Below are 17,840 nucleotides of genomic sequence, written 5' to 3' on the forward strand. Positions count from 1 at the left end.
GACGGGGGAGGGCTTGTATTTTTATGGTTATTAATACCTGCACTCAGTCTTTTAATCTGCCCTATTTGTCACATGTGACTGTCTGACTGCACTGTTTAATCTGGGTATCCTTCAATCTGTCTCGTCCCAGATTAGAAATTAATGAAGGCAGGAAGAGACGCATTTGAGTCAGGTACAGTGTAGGGGGGTAAAAGCGATGGGATGAATGGGAGACGAGTGTCGTTCATTTGACAGTGCTTTCTTTTCTTTTTTTTCCTACTTTTCCCTGATCCCCTTTCTCTGTCTCTGTCTCTCTATCTTTCTCTCTATTTCTCGCTCTCTCTTCTCTTGTTTAGCTGCCAGATGTAGCCCATTTTTTTGCACTGCTCCCCCCAAACAGGCGCTCAGCACGTGGGCCCTTTGGTGTGCGGCACCTGTGTAGTGTAATACAGTCAGCAACTGCGTTGTTTATTCCGGATTTGTTTGGTGCGCTTGAAAGCCTGTCTTTGATCCATGCAAAGATTCTTCACTCCTTTTCCTTTTTTTTCCCTGATTCATCGTCTACCTCCCTCATTTTTAAACGCTAATGCTGGAGCAGTATGGCTACATTGATGGCACCAGTGGGTTTTTTTTCTGGTGGTGGTGGAGGGGGGGCTTATTTGGTTTATCTTTTATTGCTTTCTTTTCTCGTCCCCAACCCAAGGGACAGGATAATGACAGTGACCACTGACAAGCTTGTCAGGTGCCTTGTCGGGGATGTTTTATAACGTTGCGTTAATGTGTTTACATCTACAAGTGACGAGAGGCATTTAAAAAAGAATGGCTTAATGAATATTGCATTGGCTGAGTGGACCCCACTGGCAGGCAGGATGCTGGGGTATTGTTGCCTAGAACTTCATGTCTATTTACCTCTGCATTTTAAGAAGGTTTGAAAAACACTTCCCATCGCGACAAAATTCTACTATCTACCTGCCTGACACTCCCTCTAGAGTAGACAGTGTTATCTCTGTTCACTGTATGGTTTGTGTACACAAATTTGCACAATGGATGCACACAGGATGCATTTTCCATTAAAAAGACTCACTGAGTGAGTCCAGGTAGAACACCTCATATACATTTCAAATTTGTTCCCACTGAGACAGAGTTAAAGGAGTCGGAAAGACAGAGAATAAAGTGCTTCATACACTTCAGGTATCACTTGTCCAAAAGTGAAAACAAATCTTTACAGGCAATTCCTAAAGTTTTTTGGGGATTCTTTGCAAGTGTCGAAGTCATTTTCCATTCTTTTTATCTATTTATTAGTTTTATGATTAGTTCATTTAATTTTTTTTTAATTCAGACACTACTCCTCTCTGTAGGAATGGAAACGATACAAGATAAAAACCCCTTTTTCCAAACAAAATTTAAGGTTCAAGTGATTCTGGTATGTAGTCTGTAGTGCAATTCTTGTTTAGAATAAAAATACGTATTTATTATAATTTTTTATTTAAAAATACATTTGGACGATTAATGGGATAATATCGTGAATTGCAATTATGTCGAACCGGATAATCGTGATTGATGACACTGCATCTCTTCTCTTACAGAACAAGTGGGTCAGGAGATTCTTTCCAACCTGAACAGCGACCGTGAGAAGATCCAAAGAGCCAGAGAAAGGGTGAGTGCACACACACACCACCTGCACACACTAATCTGTCTATTCTAACAAGTGTTTGTGAGACGGTAAGGGCGTTCCAACTGGTTAGTAACATTGATTGCACGTGTACTCACACAAACACTGAAACACACTCGGGTATGCTGACACTTGTGCACACATTATGTCAGCAGAATTGCATTGACAAGGTACTTAATGTGCTTAGTTATTTATAGCGCTTAAATATTTTTATTAAGAGCGTCACAATTTGAAGTTGAATGTTTTACTTCAGTTTAATTCGAGGTAAAATGTTGAGCGCATTAATGTGTCATGAAATCAGCCTCATTTTCCGTGATTTTCCATGCTTTTTTCCCCTCTCACCTGAATGGGGTTAACTTTGCCAGCTGCCATCCTTCCTCACCTCCCCTCCTCTACTACTCAGCACTCCTCTCCAGTTTCCCTCACTCCTTCCCACTTTCCCTCAGAGAGTGCAAACCCAATCCTTAGCGCTGCCCCTCTTTACACCCAGCCAGCCAAACAGACAGGTAGGCAGACACAGAAAAAGACCAAACACAGGAAGGGGGCCCAGCCCTGACGGCACCCTGAACGCAGAATGCTTAAAGACCACAACATGGCAGTGGGCCTCGCACAGGCGATTTCAAAGGAAATCAAACATCTCCTTTCAAATCGGTCCATGGTGTCTACTGAGAGTACCTGCTCTCTCTTTCTTTTGCCTTCTCTCTCTCTCTTTCCGTTCTTCCCATGAGTCTTCTTTGCTGAACCCCCCTCCCATCACACATGTACACACATCCACACACACACTCAGAGGGCTTTAGAGGCAGTTTGTGGGGCAAAAATAAAGTAGAAAGAAATCAAGATGTAAAGACACAGGACAGAACAGCTCCTCTGCATTAGAGCGAAGAAGGGTGAAGGAAGCATCACTTTAGCATAAATGCCAACACTTGAACATACAAACACATACACAAAAACACACACTAATGTACACTTGCAAGCACACACACACACAAGCCTTTATGCTCAGCAGGGGGTGTGGCCTTTTGTTTTCGCTTTTATGGTACAAATAGAAGTCAGTGGAAGGTTTTAGCACTGGGTCAAAGCAGTATGCTCCCAACTCTGAACAACTGAGTGGATTGAAGGTTGTGGTTTAACCGTTCTCCAGGCTAGTGCACACGGAGCCTGACAGGTAGCACGTAGGAACGTTTTAATGTTTGTTTCTTAAAGGTAGCATTTTAAATCCTTGAATCAACAATTCTGCTGTATGAAATGACTAATTTGAGGGCAGGAATTACTACTTTCAGCGAACAAAATAAGCAATTTCTGTGCATAAATTATTTATTTGTTCCCCCAAAATAAATAATTCTTGCCCTTAAATAACTAAAGCATGCTGGTAGGTAGGTAGCATGCCCTTGACCCATGATCTTTGCATTGTACTTCTATCTATTGCCACAAATTAAGCACTATAAATGAAATACTTTGAGGGCACCTCGACAGTAAAACCTTTTCCCCAAGCATCCAGTCTGACCACAACAAGCTATAACTTCATTATCAGTGCAGTGACATTAGTTCAGCTATTCATTTAAAGGAATGAAATATGTTTTTTTAGGGCAGTATTTAGTAAATTGAGAGCCTCGATTATTAATGTAAGAGGATTAATTGAGTAATTTATTTTCCCTTATCAACGCGCAGTAAGCTTACAAACTTTAAAATGCATCATCTTCGTTTCGCGTTTCTCATCATCAAGGTTGAACTTCTTCCCTCTCTGTTACTAAATGTCCTTTTTTGGCACTATAGATTGAAAGGATATGGATCAGATATGCAAATTAACTTTATTTTATGATAATGGTAACATAATGGGAAACCTGGAACCTTGAAAGTGATCTGTACAGAATGTTCTGTTTTGGAGCTGTATGTTCAAATAAAAGATAGGGAAAACACCTTCCTCTCGTTCTTACCACATACAGTATACAAACACTGTCAATTTTAGACACTCAACCGCACTAAAATTTCACCCAGTTTCCATTTCAGTTTAAGGAGGAAAGTATGAGATTTGGTGAGAGGCTGTGGAGAGGGAAAGAGGAATGGAAAGAAGGAATGATTCAGAGATGTATTTTGGGAGAAAGTGTGAAGTATCTAGGGGACAGATCTGTGGGTAGAGGCAGACATCAGGCAACTGCAGGACTTGTTGTCTTTGCCAGAGGGCCCAAACCCCAGGTCCCCCACCTCCTACCCTGTACCACATGTATCCTTGGCTCTCGCAACCTGCATCGCACCAACCCGGGCTGCCAGAGGGAAGGAAGGAAGGATGGAGGAAGAGGAAAAGAGTAAAGGAGGGGTGGGAAGAGAGGTTGAAATGCAGGCGAGAGAGAGAGATGACTGCAACATGAGCCAGAACAAACAGGAAAAAGAGTGATCCTGGAACCATTGTAGAGAGGAGGAAGCTTGGAAGAAGATATGTGAAAGTCAGGAATTAAAAATAGAATTGAATACAGGATAATACACTGATGAAAACGCACTGAGTGAGAGTGGCTTTATTGGGAAAGCAGTTATTATCTCAGAGAGAGACGAAGAAAAATGACTCCCTGCTGACTCTAGAGAGAACCTCGGCAAAGATTCTTCCCCACACTCCCTCATCATCCTCCAGAAATGTGACTACAGGTAGACGTTAGTGGCAGCTCACTCGTTGCGGTGTCAGCATTTTTTAACAGTCACACTCACACCTCGTTGGCAAAATCTCTGCCACTTCCCCTTCCCAGTGAAAGTCCCTGTACCTCACTAGAGGACTGGAGTGAAAACATTTCTATGACCCCTGAAGAGAGAAAGAAAAGAGAAAAGATGGAGCAAAAAAGGGAAAATATTTGAGGCAATTAGCCTCAAATAGCTTGGTCATTATTTCAACCGTGCCTTCAGGAGTCCCTGTGCTTGCTATGTGCAAACTTGTAGCTAAAAATTAAAAAGCAAACAGACATTTTATGCACAGGGAAGCTATTTATGTTTTGGAAAATGTAGCAGCTTTTCAAAGGGGATCTAAAAATGTGTTTTAAATGGGCGTCTAGTCAGGGGTTGTCTCTATACATGTGAATCAGTAACCTAAAGGAAAAAAAGCCAACATATAATCAAAGGAGCTCTGACTGTAGCTTGCAACCAACAACTTTGTGTGGAAGGATTAAGTGTCGAGCCTTAGAGGGCCTTCTTAACTTGCCCTTTAGCAATGTACTCTGCCTGAAGGCCAGTGGTACAAGGCTGTTCTACAGTGTAGCCTTGCACAAGCTTACAGAAGTACTGTGATAATTGTAATGACTTTAATGTTGTGACACTTTTGGTAAAATACATATGTGTGCATATATGTTCAGTAGGTTCCCGCGCCATTTATGTATCCCGCACATGTATTGTTTTATTTATTATAATTGTTAAAGGGGCAACATGTAAGAATTGTAGTTAAGTTTAAAGAGGCGATATGTAAGAATTTTGGTTGAAAACAATCAAAAATGAACTAAAAGTATCAACAGAATGTGAATAAATTGCAGTTTTAACGTTGTGTTACAGAGATATTTACTGAAGTTAGCATGCTAACCAGCTAGCCCTGGCCCATCCTGGTCCAAAGCTCCTGTGCTAGCTGTATCTAGCTGTATAATCACTTACACTTCCCTAATCTTAGAGCCCCCAGTCCAAACCGCTAACTGCATGGGTTACTGAGCTAACTAGCTAACGGAAGCTACAGTTAGCAACAGTTCGTGGTTACTCTGGTAATATGTTGCCCCCTATTTGTTTTGAGCATGAATTGGCCAGTTTCTACATGCTGCACCTTTAAAGTCTTGCAGAATTTCATTTGTTGTCTACGTTTATTGCTCCTTTTTGTGTGTGTTGTTTTTATTTTGCTGTGTGAAGCACTTCAGGCTGCATGTCTGTATGAAATGTGCTTTTTAAATAAAGTAGACTTCAGCTGAATTAACGGTTGCAGATATAAGATGCAGTGTGTTAATTGCCATTTTCCTCAGTTACGTAAGAGTTTACCAGGAGATTACATTTCTTCCTCTGTCTTTTAATTGTTTAATGAGGATGATCATTTGTTGTGGCAGTGTATTTTCTTCATCAGAGGACATTTTTATACTCTTTAATTTTGTTGAGTTGTTAGATCAGAATGGAAACTAAAACCTGTCTTTCTGTCTCCCCCCCAGCTGAGAGAAACAGACGCCAACCTGGGCAAGAGTTCTCGCATCCTTACCGGCATGCTGAGAAGGTAAGAGGCAGGTAGGGACCTTGTTTCTGCCCCTTCTCTGTATGTATCGTGCTCTCACTGTGCTGCCGTCTAATAAAGTTTATAATTAGATCAAAATCTATCTTTCTCTTTCCAACTATGATTAGTCCTAAACCTTGTGTCGCTGTTGGCCACATTGCTTTTCATTATACTGCTTTTCCCGAGAACACAGGTAGGGGGGGAAAAACAAATGAATGAACACATAATTAATCGGATGAATGGATAAAATATTTACATTTTAAATATTATTGTGATATGTATCACCTGTAGCTACTATTTAAATTGTGACCAGTAGATTTTTTTTCCACTTCAGTTGAATTTATGTGAATGATATTTGTCAAACAACTACTCAATGAGGTACAACTGCAATTAGATGAATGATTTAGGTACTTTTTCTGCAGTATAAACTCATATAATTCTGAGGTTTTGACTCTAATAACTCTGACTGTATATCTGAACGAGCAAACGGTTTTAATGCCGGCTCTTTTACATGCACTGTATTAGTGTTAAGTGCCTGGGTAGACTGAGAAAAGAGTCACCCAGCATAGCATCCTGCAGCAAAAGGCTAGAGAAGACAAGTGCGCACTGTACATGTCTCCATTCTTTTCTTCTCTTTGCCTTTGTTTTTCACAAAATGCACTAACAACCCATATCCAACTTGCAGTCTTTGTCTCTCTCTGCTTGCTAGTTCATGCACAAGGCAGCCCTCAACAATCACACAAACACAGGCATTCACACGCAGATATTTCAATAGTTCTTGCATTATCTCATGCACCCGCCACCTAACACACACATGCGTGCACACAGTCACAAACACACACACCGTAATGTCTTGTCACATCTCCATTTCATAAAGTGCCTGTGTGCCTACCCCTGAACCGTGACGCCACGGTTTTGTTTCTCGCTCCCTCTTTCTTGTTTTTTTTCTCTCCCTGTCGCCCACTGTGGATTTTGATTAAGAGTAATATGTAAATGACACCGACTAAATGTAAAATCCTGGGGCCAGGAAGGAAGTGCCAATTGAAATAGATGCTTCAGTGCCCGTAGACAATTTGGAGGGCGGCTCACAGGGCGGCCGGCAGTTACTAGAGAGGGAAGGCCTGAGAAGGGCTGTGACGCCGACTGTAACCAATATTTCTGCATATGTCTCCATTTTGTCAAGTCTGATTATGGGAAGAGGAGGAGGATCGAGGGGGGGGTCAGCTCGCCTGGCATGTCACCCAAAGCTGTCCAGAAATCATTCATCATTCCCTCCTCCTCCCCTCTCTTCTTCCCTCCACCCCCCTCCGGTGCTGAAGTAAATAACACACTTATTTCAATATTATCATATTAATGTTAAAGTTCAGCTGTCACCTAATGGGAAGACTTAATCAGACGTAGCATTTTAAGAGGCAAGCTGCCACCCACCACCCCCTCCACTCTACAGCCCCCCTCTCTTGACGTGCCTCTCCTCCTCTGGTTAGCGCCCCGCTCAAATCAGGATTTATGAGGGCCTTCCAAAGTGGGGCCCGGCTGCGAGCCTCTTCGACTACCGCCCGCCTTTCTGCTTGATGGGAGCAGCACAACATGCACCCCCCCGCCTTTCTATAACAAAAGTCATTTTTTTCTTCTCGTTTCTTCGCTGTTTGAATAAAAGAAAGTGGGTTTTTGTTGTAAGGTTGTGGACTGGAAACGTCAAATCTGAAGTCATTTATAACCAGAGATAGAGAACTGAGAGCGAAAAGTAAGTTCAGGATGGTTCAATGATATCTCACCCCGCACCCCCTTTTAGGCAATTCTTCCTCATTTTGCCATTCATTTCATTATTTGCTCCCCCGGTTTTCTGCCTTTTGATTAATTGTGTATTTGTGTGTGATGTCAAAGCAATTGTAGTTTCCTTGCACTGTTGTAGGAGTTGGGCGGGCTGGTTGGTTTGTCATTCTCCACTTGTTTGTCTCAGCTGTAGAAGTAGTGCATTGCTTTAGGACTTCCATGAATATGGAAAGGTGAGCGAAGTAAACCTTTCCTGTTATGTATTATAACCTCTGCACTTATTAATATTCACATTAATATTCATAACTTTATCTCTATAGCACTGATAAAAACAGTTCAAGAAGTGCTTTGACGGACAAAGAAAAAGGAAGATACTCGGAAGGCAATATCGCAAGTAGGCATACAGATCAAACAGAAGCAAGACTAGATTAAGTTAAATTTAAGTTTAAGTCAGTAAATCAGTCAATATAAATATGTACAAATAAAAAGTAATGAAAAGATACATGTGATACCAACCTGAGGTGGACAGATACTATACTTTATCATACACAGAATGATAAAATCTATGGTTTGTGCTCTTTTTAGTTGTGAAACACATCGAATAGCCACATTTGAAAGCCAATATCATATTTGTGTCCAGGCCAAGAGGTCTGGACAGCTGTTATACATCAGTACCACAGAAACATATAGATTGTCTTCGCCATTAAAGTTTGATGTTGAGCAGAAATACTGCAGTAATTTTAAGTTGATTATGAACAGTCAACACTTTGGCCTTGATCCATGGTCAGACAAATGGACTTCAGTGAGAGATTCATCATGATCCGCTGGATAAATGCCGTCTTCTTTCATTGTTGATGCAGTTTATTTTAAACTCACACCTCGTCGTGGAGTGTCTTAACGGTCTGGCGGATATCACCCCAGCTGAGAAACAATTAGACACTCATTAAGCTAGCTGTCAGGGTTCAAAAAAGCCAATTAACTTAAAGACTCTGTGAATATCACTTATACTAAGAAACATTCAGACACACACACGTCTCAAATAGCTGTTGCTTTGTTTGAAAATTAATCTTGACAAATTTCTGACTGTGAAACTCATCACTGCCAATGAGAATAATTAGTATAAAACACTGTTTATAGGTGCTGTTGATTGGCTGCGTCGTGGTTGATAACTGGAGTCACAATCATAGCGTCTGTCTCATGTCAGCTCTTTTCATCTATTTAGTGGATGTCAGTGGTCTAGTGGTGGGCATCCAGGGCATCCACTCTTAGTTAATTTTTAATTCAATTTTCTGAAATCCTTTGGGTTTTAATTATAATGTGACAGACACTGTGATCCCAATGAGGCATAAAGTTAGTCTTGATGTTATATTAATATCTATGCCCATCAAATGATCTAGTATCATCTTGTATAGTACCCATTTAGTACCACCACCTCAACTTTGATTGGTTGCATTCCTTATTAAAGGCAGTTGATTTTTAGTGTAAATGTCTTGATATTTATAGGATTCACGGATGCTTTGTGTTTTAGGGAAATGCAATGTAAAATATTAAATGCACAGTATGTAATTTTAGGGGTCTCTTCATCAAAACAAGGAAAACAAGAGATATATGACGCTGTGAATTGGCTTGGGATCATGGGAGTTGTTGTCTACATTCATTGTCAAACAACCACCATTCCTGAATAAAATCTATTTGACGTGACTCGGACAGAAATGTTAACGAGCTAATAAGGTTTTTTTCATGTTACATTAAGTCACGTTCTCCAACTTACTTCCTCACTATCTGCTGTGAAAACGTGAAACGCACCATGACATATATTCAAATTACTGATTTTTCTGAGTTTGAACATTGTTGAAAACATTTGGGGTAATATGAGTACACAGCAAAACCTTACAAGGGTCCAGTCATTTTTCTAGACAGTTTGATGGAGAAATGTCACGTTATATATTTAACAGCACCTTAATTGCATAAAGCAGATGTAGTGCTCATCAGCAACCTAAAATAAAAAAATTTCAGTCGCAGAATATCCTAAATGCAGGTGCATTTGGAGTTGTGGCCCTAGAAACGAGAGCTCAGTTTTTTACTCTTCGAGACTTGATCAGACTTTTAGATAATAGCTAAACTCTCTAATGCCGTAGGATTTATATAAGTACACTGGTTAGTTGATTTTCCTTTCAACAAATAGGTCTTCATTTCCTACCATTGTGATCAAATCTGATAAATGATGCCGGTTTGGTAAAGTCTGCGTTGGGAAGGGTTACAGCTCACAGTGTGGATCACTGTCCCTGATTAGACAAGTCAAAGACCTTTTAATAAGGCTTCTGTTTCCATGGCACACTGACACCATGGCTTCTCGTAAATACAAAATGGCCCTGTGACTGTAGCGTGAGCCTTCCTGCTGCTATGCTGAACATCTCAAGCAACTCACCCACCACGGTCAGAACAGTTGGGAATGGGATGCAGCTCCAGACCCAGTTAGGACCACTGGGGGCTCCTGGCAGCTTCACGGAAGGAGGGGGCACAGTGAAGGGCAATGAAGCAGGGAGGACGAAGGGGGGAGGATGTATATTTTGAAGCAGAGGGTTTGTCTGCTCTCGCTGGCAGCTGATCCCACATGCAGGTGGTCGACTCAGTCGCCAGGCAGATCAAAAAGTCAAGGCCCCGGGTGGACCTCCCTTTGAAATGGGAATGGGGCCTAGATATCAGACAGAAAACATAAGCAAGCTCCCAGCCACAGAACAGCTCCATATTCATGGCTGGGACTGGCAGTAGCGACGGGCAGGCAGGATGGACAGAGCCTCAGCCTTCAGAAGAGGACTCATGCACACTCTGGACACTGATTAAGAGATCAGCCCATAAGCTGGGGCGAGGATGATGCAGTAGCTCACAAGACGCACTGTTACCAACTTCCTTTCTTGAGACGTGTCTTGACAAGCTGTCTTAATGTGTGGCCAAGTTTATTTGTCTGATTTAAAACTGGTCATGTGGCATATTCACATCTAGCAAGAGTGCTGATCTGGTGGTGATTATATTCTGATTCAGAAGACTACAATGCTATTATAAAACTATTGTCAATGCATCTTGGTGCATATCGATTTTAGTTTCTCCCTGTATGACTACTTTCTGTTTTTAATACATCGCTAATTTTTAATGATCCATAATTGAAATAAACAGATGACAGGTATTTATCATTATATTTTCAATGTTCAGCGTTCCCCGGTCATACATCTTTTCAGGTGATCATAGTGTCAAGAAATTGGTTTTAAATTTCTGAACTTTCAAGAAAGAATTGCAATGCATGTAAGAAGAGATTTTCCTCCTACTCTAAAATATGGTACGGTTAAGTAAAAACAACCCTCCAGTCCTGTTATACACTTAATCTTTCACTGAAACGGAAAATCAGCCTATCCGTATGATTAATTGGCATAAAAAGAATATGTATAACTCATCCTGCCTGTCGGAAAATCAAAAGTTTCCTGCTTGCGTTATTCACAGAAAACAGTTTCTTCCTTGTTTGTTTGGCCCAATAAACCCAGATACGATCAATGTCATGAGCCAAGAGACTAAAGTGCACGGCCCCAGAAAAGCATCTGGAGAACTTTTGATTCCCTAACATCTGTAAGTTTTGCCTCTCTCCTGTATTATTGGCAAATATCTACTCTCTCCCTCTATCCGTCTGTCTGGAATATTAACTACTGGGATATGTAGGTCACATAATTAATGGAATTCAACTCTACCAGTGAGCTGTGTTGGGATCGGAGTCTTGGGGCCCTCTTGAAGTCTTGTTATGTAGTTGAACAAAAAGATTAGATATTTTTAATTGAAGCTGAAAGATGGGGCAGATTATAGTTCAGATGTTTTTCCTTCCTCTCCGTTTCCTGTTTTTTTTTTTTTTTTTTTTAATTTATTTATTTGTGTTGCCCTGTTTTAGGGTGAGAAGAGCAGAGGAAATACTTCAATACAGTGTGGTGGGGTCAGGAGAGTCAACACAGTCGAATATTGGCTGGCTTTCTGACACTACGTTCTGCTATTGCACCTACCATCATGTGCAGCATGCATCTACAACCCTACATGCTCACATATTTCCTTTTATTCTGTGTTTCATCAGAATACTGGCGTATACAGCATGTGTATGACATTGTGTAAGACATGCTTGCCCTATTTTACATTTTATTTTACTTTTTACTACAGCTGAACTCACAGTAGCCATAGCCCGAGCTTCATGTTTTCTGTCCCGAGAGTGGCAGATCACTCCCAGTGGATCCCCCTCTCTCTGATCTCCTCTCCATGTTGCTGCCACGATAATTCCATGTACTACATTTAAACACATTCCCTTTGCTTTGCAATTTGTTCAGCCTGGCATCATTACCACACGACTCAACCCCCTCACTCCCCAACCCCATATTGCTGCGTCCCTCTGGGTCGGTCCTATCCCTGGCCTTTTCTGCCCCCTCCAGGGTAGCATTCTGTGCTTTTTATGTCCGGTCTGATATTATTCTGGCAAAAGAGCAAAGTGCCAAAGCATGAATCGCACACTGCAACCTCTAGCTAAACTTTAAACATATCAAGATGATCGCAGCTGTTGTGTGTTTATGTGCATGCTTGCACATAATGGGTTTGTTCAGTGGATTATGAATAGCATGTTAGCTTACTGTAGGAAGATATTTGGCGTTAGTAGTGGCGGTTCTTACAGTTGGCAGACGAGCAAGTAGTTCTGGACGACCTGGCTAATCTTTGAGGCCTACTTGCTTTGCATGAAAAGCAAATATAGGTTTCAAAAGGTAAATTTACGCTTTCCACATCCGCGTAGGTAAGATTCCCTGTAATAAAATACATTTTGTAGTAGAGCATGCACCCATGTACAGAGGCTGTGTCCTTGTCAACCTTTCAAGCTGTCTTGTCAGATAAAGACACAAACATAATTTAAATAAATAAATAAATAAATGAATAAATAATTTTGTCAGCTGCGTGTGTCCACACTGACATCTGATTGGACCAAGCACTCAAATTTCTAATCATGCAGATTGTACAGTATGCTGTCCCTCAGCAAATTAGCAGCTATTAGCATGTTAGCTATGCATGCTGTGTCCGTATTTGTGGACAAGGACATGATGGAGTATGCCAGGACTCTTACCTTCAGTCTCCACTCATGTAGAGGGAATACCATGTGATCATCCTCAAGGGTCATCCAGAGATAATGAATGTCATTTGAGATCTGACAGCATGTTCAGTATTTGAGATGTAAGTATCTCAATTTCTATATTGAGGGGGTTCTTTTACAAGAGAAAATAATATAAAAAAAAAAAATCCTGATATCAAACTACTGTATTATATTTCACTTTTTTGTTTTTGAATGTCACATAAGTGTCTTGTTTGGACTTGGGAGATACTTTTTAATGTTCCTGTGTGTGTGTGTGTGTGTGTGTGTGTGTGTGTGTGTCTGTGGCTACAGGCTGCTGCTGGGACAATGACAGGGTGCGCCTGAGCCTCATTACTCACTGCTCCTGAGCCAAACAAGCACCACTGCCACCTCTCTCTCCCTCTCGCTCTCCCTCCTGCTTTATCTCTGTCTTTTTCTCTTTTCCTCCACCTCGCCCATTAGAGAGTGCTGATGGGACGTTTTCTGCAGAAAGGAACAGACACACACACACACACAAGCCTGGGCTGTAGAGGAAGGGGTTGTTGACAAGGGCAAAGACGTGTTGTTGTTTTATATAAGGGATGCATTTGTCTGTTGAGGATTGACTCGCTTAACTGGCTGCCAAAGCCCCCTTTTTCTCCCTACATATCTCCCTCTCTCTATTATCCAGCGCACAGCGGGCTTCTGTTTCTTCATAGGTCAGGACATAGTTGAATTCTAATTATTTCAAATGTGATAGTGACAAAAATTCTTAAGATTTTTTTAAAAACCCAAATCTTGTAAAATGATGTCAGAGTTGGAGACAGCTGGCTTTGGAAATGGTAATTCATTTCGAGGTAGATGGCATTCGCAATCAAAGCACGAGCAAAAACTATTTTTACCTATTTTTAGTAAAACTGCGATATAAGCACATCTAGCTGTCACCGAGTCCCTGAACTGGGCATCAAGGCTGAACTTGAGCATTTCAACAAAAAAACACTCTTTGCACCATGACTTCTCCAAATGCTCTGGGGTCAGCCAGCCACGACATTGAGGTGATGCTTCGTTCGACCTCGCTCATACATCCTAGTTGATAGAGCTTCTTTTTTCCCCCTCCTTTAACCCTGACAGACTGTCGTTCTGACGAGATGACTGGAGATCAGTGGCGCTCTCATCCCTTGAAGTGGCTCCAGGTGTCACTCCAAGGGTACCCGCCCTGTTTGATCTGCCGTCGAGCGCCTGTCGGGCCGCGGCACCCTCTGATTTCCCGGTCAGAGGGGAAACAGGCTCTCCTGTCCAAAAGTTCCACTGCTACTTTTGAGTGACAGCACGGGAGAGGGATTGGTGTCCATGGAGCAAACCCGTAGCCTTAACTGTTTGGGAATGGACTCTTTCCTGTTGTCATTATTCCCTAGCTCACGTTTAGCAGCTATCGGAAACCCTCTTACAAACCCCCTCAGGGGAGCATTGTATAGAGGTGATCTTGATTTGATATGCCAGGCCCCAGCAGTCCAAACAACAGAAAAGGAAACAAAATAAACATCAGATGAAACCAAACCATTTTCACTGATCATGCTGTGGGCCTTGTTTTAAGAAGAAGGAAAAAAAAACATCCTCTCAAACATCTTCAGATGCTGTCCAAAGGAGGTCCCTGTCTTCACTGAGGAGCTGCACAAACAAAAGGGACAGATGAAACAAAATGGAGGAATGGAGGTATATATCTTTTCAGCAAGCATAGATGCCTGTATCCTTCCTCCCTTTCATTTTATTATATCCGTTACGTTTTTTCCCCCCCACCTACTGTGAGCTTCTGTAGAAATTACAGGTGAGATCTCAGTCTGTGGCAGGGCCTGCCTTTCGTCTAGAGGGAGCAGGGGAAAGGGTGGGGGTGGGGGGGCGGGAGTTGAGGGAAGGAGGAAAGACTGAGAAGGAGAGGAAAAAGAGATTCATGCTTTGCAGTACTGCTGTGTTGTTTGTGGCACTCTTCCCTTTGTGTGTCTGGCGATAACTTATTCAGCACAGGGCCATTCATCCAGGGGTTGAGCGCGGGCGTCCGTCAAGACGGAAAATAATGAGGCGACAGCAGCGCAGAGGATAGCTTTCTCCCTCTGCCTAGGTCGCCCCCCCTTCCCTCTTCCTCCTACTCCTACTCCTCCTCCCCCTGCTCCATCTCCTCCTCCTCCTAGCCTCCCATTATCAGCCGATTTAAATAGATAATAGGGGGTCTTCTTCAGGACATTTTGAAGCAATTAGAACCTATCACATTGTCTCTTATCTGACTGTTGTTCCCTCCCAGCAAGCCATTGTGCATACTTCTGGGCTTACTATGCAACAGCTGCCTGGAATACTGTGGAATGCCACAGCATTACTGGATGCCAGTATTTGTGTCAAGGAGAGAAAAAGGGTTATTTTGTTCCCAATATCTTTACAATAGACTCTGTACCCATATGCGCATGTCAGGCATGATTCCATCTCTAGCCATGCCAGGACATGGGATCCCTTTGCCATGATAAGGTGCTCTTGGGCTGCATTGCTTGGCAGGATAAAGTGGCTCCTGCCCAAACACTTGCACTGTACATACCTTCTACACACTTTCAGTCAGCTCTCATTTAATTCTTCTTCTTGCCAATACAGTAGAGTCCATTGGCTAAAACATACAGTGGTAAACAACCATGAACCGCCTCATAAACTCTTGAACTGCATTTATCCAAATTATGACAAATGATAACCTGATGGGAAAGCATGTAAGGTTCTAGATTGCTACTGTATCTAGTTTTACTCCTAACAAAGACGTCGAAGTAGTTTTTCAAAACAGCGATAGTCTGAGCAAAATAAGTCAGCTGTTGAAGTCGTGTTTGCGTCAGGATAGATGGTTAAGTATAGTTTTTGCTGTTATTGTTGTTGCCCCTTAGATCTCGCTTTGGCAGGGTGCAAGAGCTTGAAATATTTACAAATGCTGAATTTTGACTTGTGTTTTTTTTTCTTTTTAATATTTTCTTCTAACCCATCAATCATTTACTGCGCCTCTGTATATCTCATCCTGGCAGACCCCCAGGATGGTGCAATGAAACAAAGGCAGTACATTGTTGCCGTGTTGTTGATGGCATAAAAGATCTCCTTTATCACAGTGGGCAAAACAATAAAAAGAGGGCCACTTTTTTTTTTTTTTTTTTTTTGTTCAAGTAAGTGAAAAGGTTATAAGGAAAGACATATGTAGGCACCAGTATTGAAAAAAAGTCAAAATACTTAAACAGTGCATTGGTCTCTTTTATAAGCAAAACACTTCTAACTTTAAATACTTTTATACAAAATGCAAAAATAGAATTTTATTTTATATATATTTTTTATATACATCATGTCTTAAACAACAGTTTTGACAGAAAGTGTAGAAAACAGAGATTTGAAAATATCTTGTTTTCTACATCCAATTTTACAACGCTTCTATTATTCCCTGAGAAATTAATGAAAACATTGAAAAAAGCACTATCTCGCAATGTTAAAGTAAGAGAAAACAATCCCTGGATCCTTCCTTTTAATCTGGATCTGCACCAAAAGTAAATGAGGTGTAGTCTGGGCTGAGACCCATCCTCCATCCAAGTTTGGTGGAAATCCATTCAGTAGTTTTTGTGTAATCCTGCTGACAAACCAACCAACGGACACAGGTGAAAACATAAAGTCCTTGGAGGTAATAAATATAACAAAAGAACACATGACAGAAGTTCAAAGTAAAATGGTGGCTTCGTTTTTACACAGACAGTCAGATCAAAAGTTAATAATAGAATTCTTCTCACTTTTTCCTGATGTTTATACATTATACAAAGAGGCTTTGCCTCTGCGGCAACCTATAGGCTGAATGTCAGCCCTGCAACACTAGTCTTCCAATTCCTCACTTTAAGTTGTAGTAAAAGTGTTATGATAGTTTCTTAGAGCATTGGGAAATAGATGTATACACCTACAGTGTGCACTTAAGCACCCCCTGACTCAGTAGAACTGATCAGTGCTGGGTGATACTGTATGTAAAATAAAGTTAAATGTTTCCTGTCTCATGCGACATATCAAAAGCAACAAGATCAAAAACATGTATAATTGACCTTCTAAGACCATTTTGCTTTCACTGAATATATTCATGTTCAAGACTCTGGAGGTCTTTGGTCAAATGTGGGGGGGTTTTTTCATCTTTGTTGGGATGCTGGTATCCGTGTTGATGTTCCTTTGATTTTTTCAGTTATTTGAAAAACGAAATTCTGCGTCAGAATGTCCTGGATGAGATACTGCATGTAGCAAATAAACAACACAGAAAGAGAGAGAGATCCATAGTTTTTTGAATTAGTAGTCTCTGACAATGACTCGGGCATGACCACTGAGATGTGTTGTATGCTTTTGTGTATATGCAGGCGATTGAATCATGGCTCCTAACAAACTAAAACACTATTTCTCTGTATGTGTGGATTGAGTCAGTTTGTGACACAGGTTGTTTTGTTTGTGACTCCAAGTTACTCCGTAGATGCCTTTGTCCCAGTGATGCATTCCAGCAAACGCGTGGTTGGACATTGAATCATAACGGTCTTCCCTCTGACCGATTCATATTTAGTGATGTTGAAAAGGCCTTTTTTTCATGATGGATGCCTCAAACGATCATATGTTGTAGCCAAAATCGTAAGGACAAAGCAGAGTTATGCCACAAAAGTCTTTAGAACCTTGATCAGTGGAGAAAACCCCAGTGAAGTCCAATGCCCATAGAGTCCATTTTTAGCTAAGGGACCATAGGAAGTTTTGTAGATGTTGTATAATTAGACGGTATGCAGTTAATCCTAAGAGACTGTTTGGCAGGCACCGTCTTTCCACTCTCAAGTTTTGCACTTGTATGTAACCATCTTGGACTTGTCTGCCATGGTTTGAAAATCTTTCAAGTCTTCTAATGGCCTCAAGAAGTTGACATTACACTCAACATTTTTTGTGGTAAGTGGTAAATAGACACATATATACCTCCATATGCTGATGATCTAATAATTTTGTAAAGGGATTCTCTTATGACATACCCTGGCTGAGAAATTTGAGTCAAGTGCAGTACACGTTCAAGT

General features: G+C 41.3%; 1 protein-coding gene across 4 annotated transcripts in view; it reads left to right on the top strand.

The window, feature by feature from the left end:
- vti1a (vesicle transport through interaction with t-SNAREs 1A) overlaps nucleotides 1-17,840 on the top strand; it is a 128,317-nt gene that overhangs the window by 80,659 nt on the left and 29,818 nt on the right. For 2 of the 4 annotated variants that reach the window (XM_084342089.1, XM_084342090.1), the window contains 2 exons: nucleotides 1,566-1,636; nucleotides 5,809-5,870. In XM_084342089.1, coding sequence (XP_084198215.1) covers nucleotides 1,566-1,636; nucleotides 5,809-5,870 — 133 coding nt within the window. Of the gene's footprint in view, nucleotides 1-1,565; nucleotides 1,637-5,808; nucleotides 5,882-17,840 lie in introns of all 4 variants that reach the window. The other 2 variants (XM_084342091.1, XM_084342092.1) reach the window with 1 other exon arrangement.

This window comes from Pagrus pagrus (assembly GCF_965226575.1).
Source record: "Pagrus pagrus genome assembly, chromosome: 21".
Taxonomy (NCBI): Eukaryota; Metazoa; Chordata; class Actinopteri; order Spariformes; family Sparidae; genus Pagrus; species Pagrus pagrus.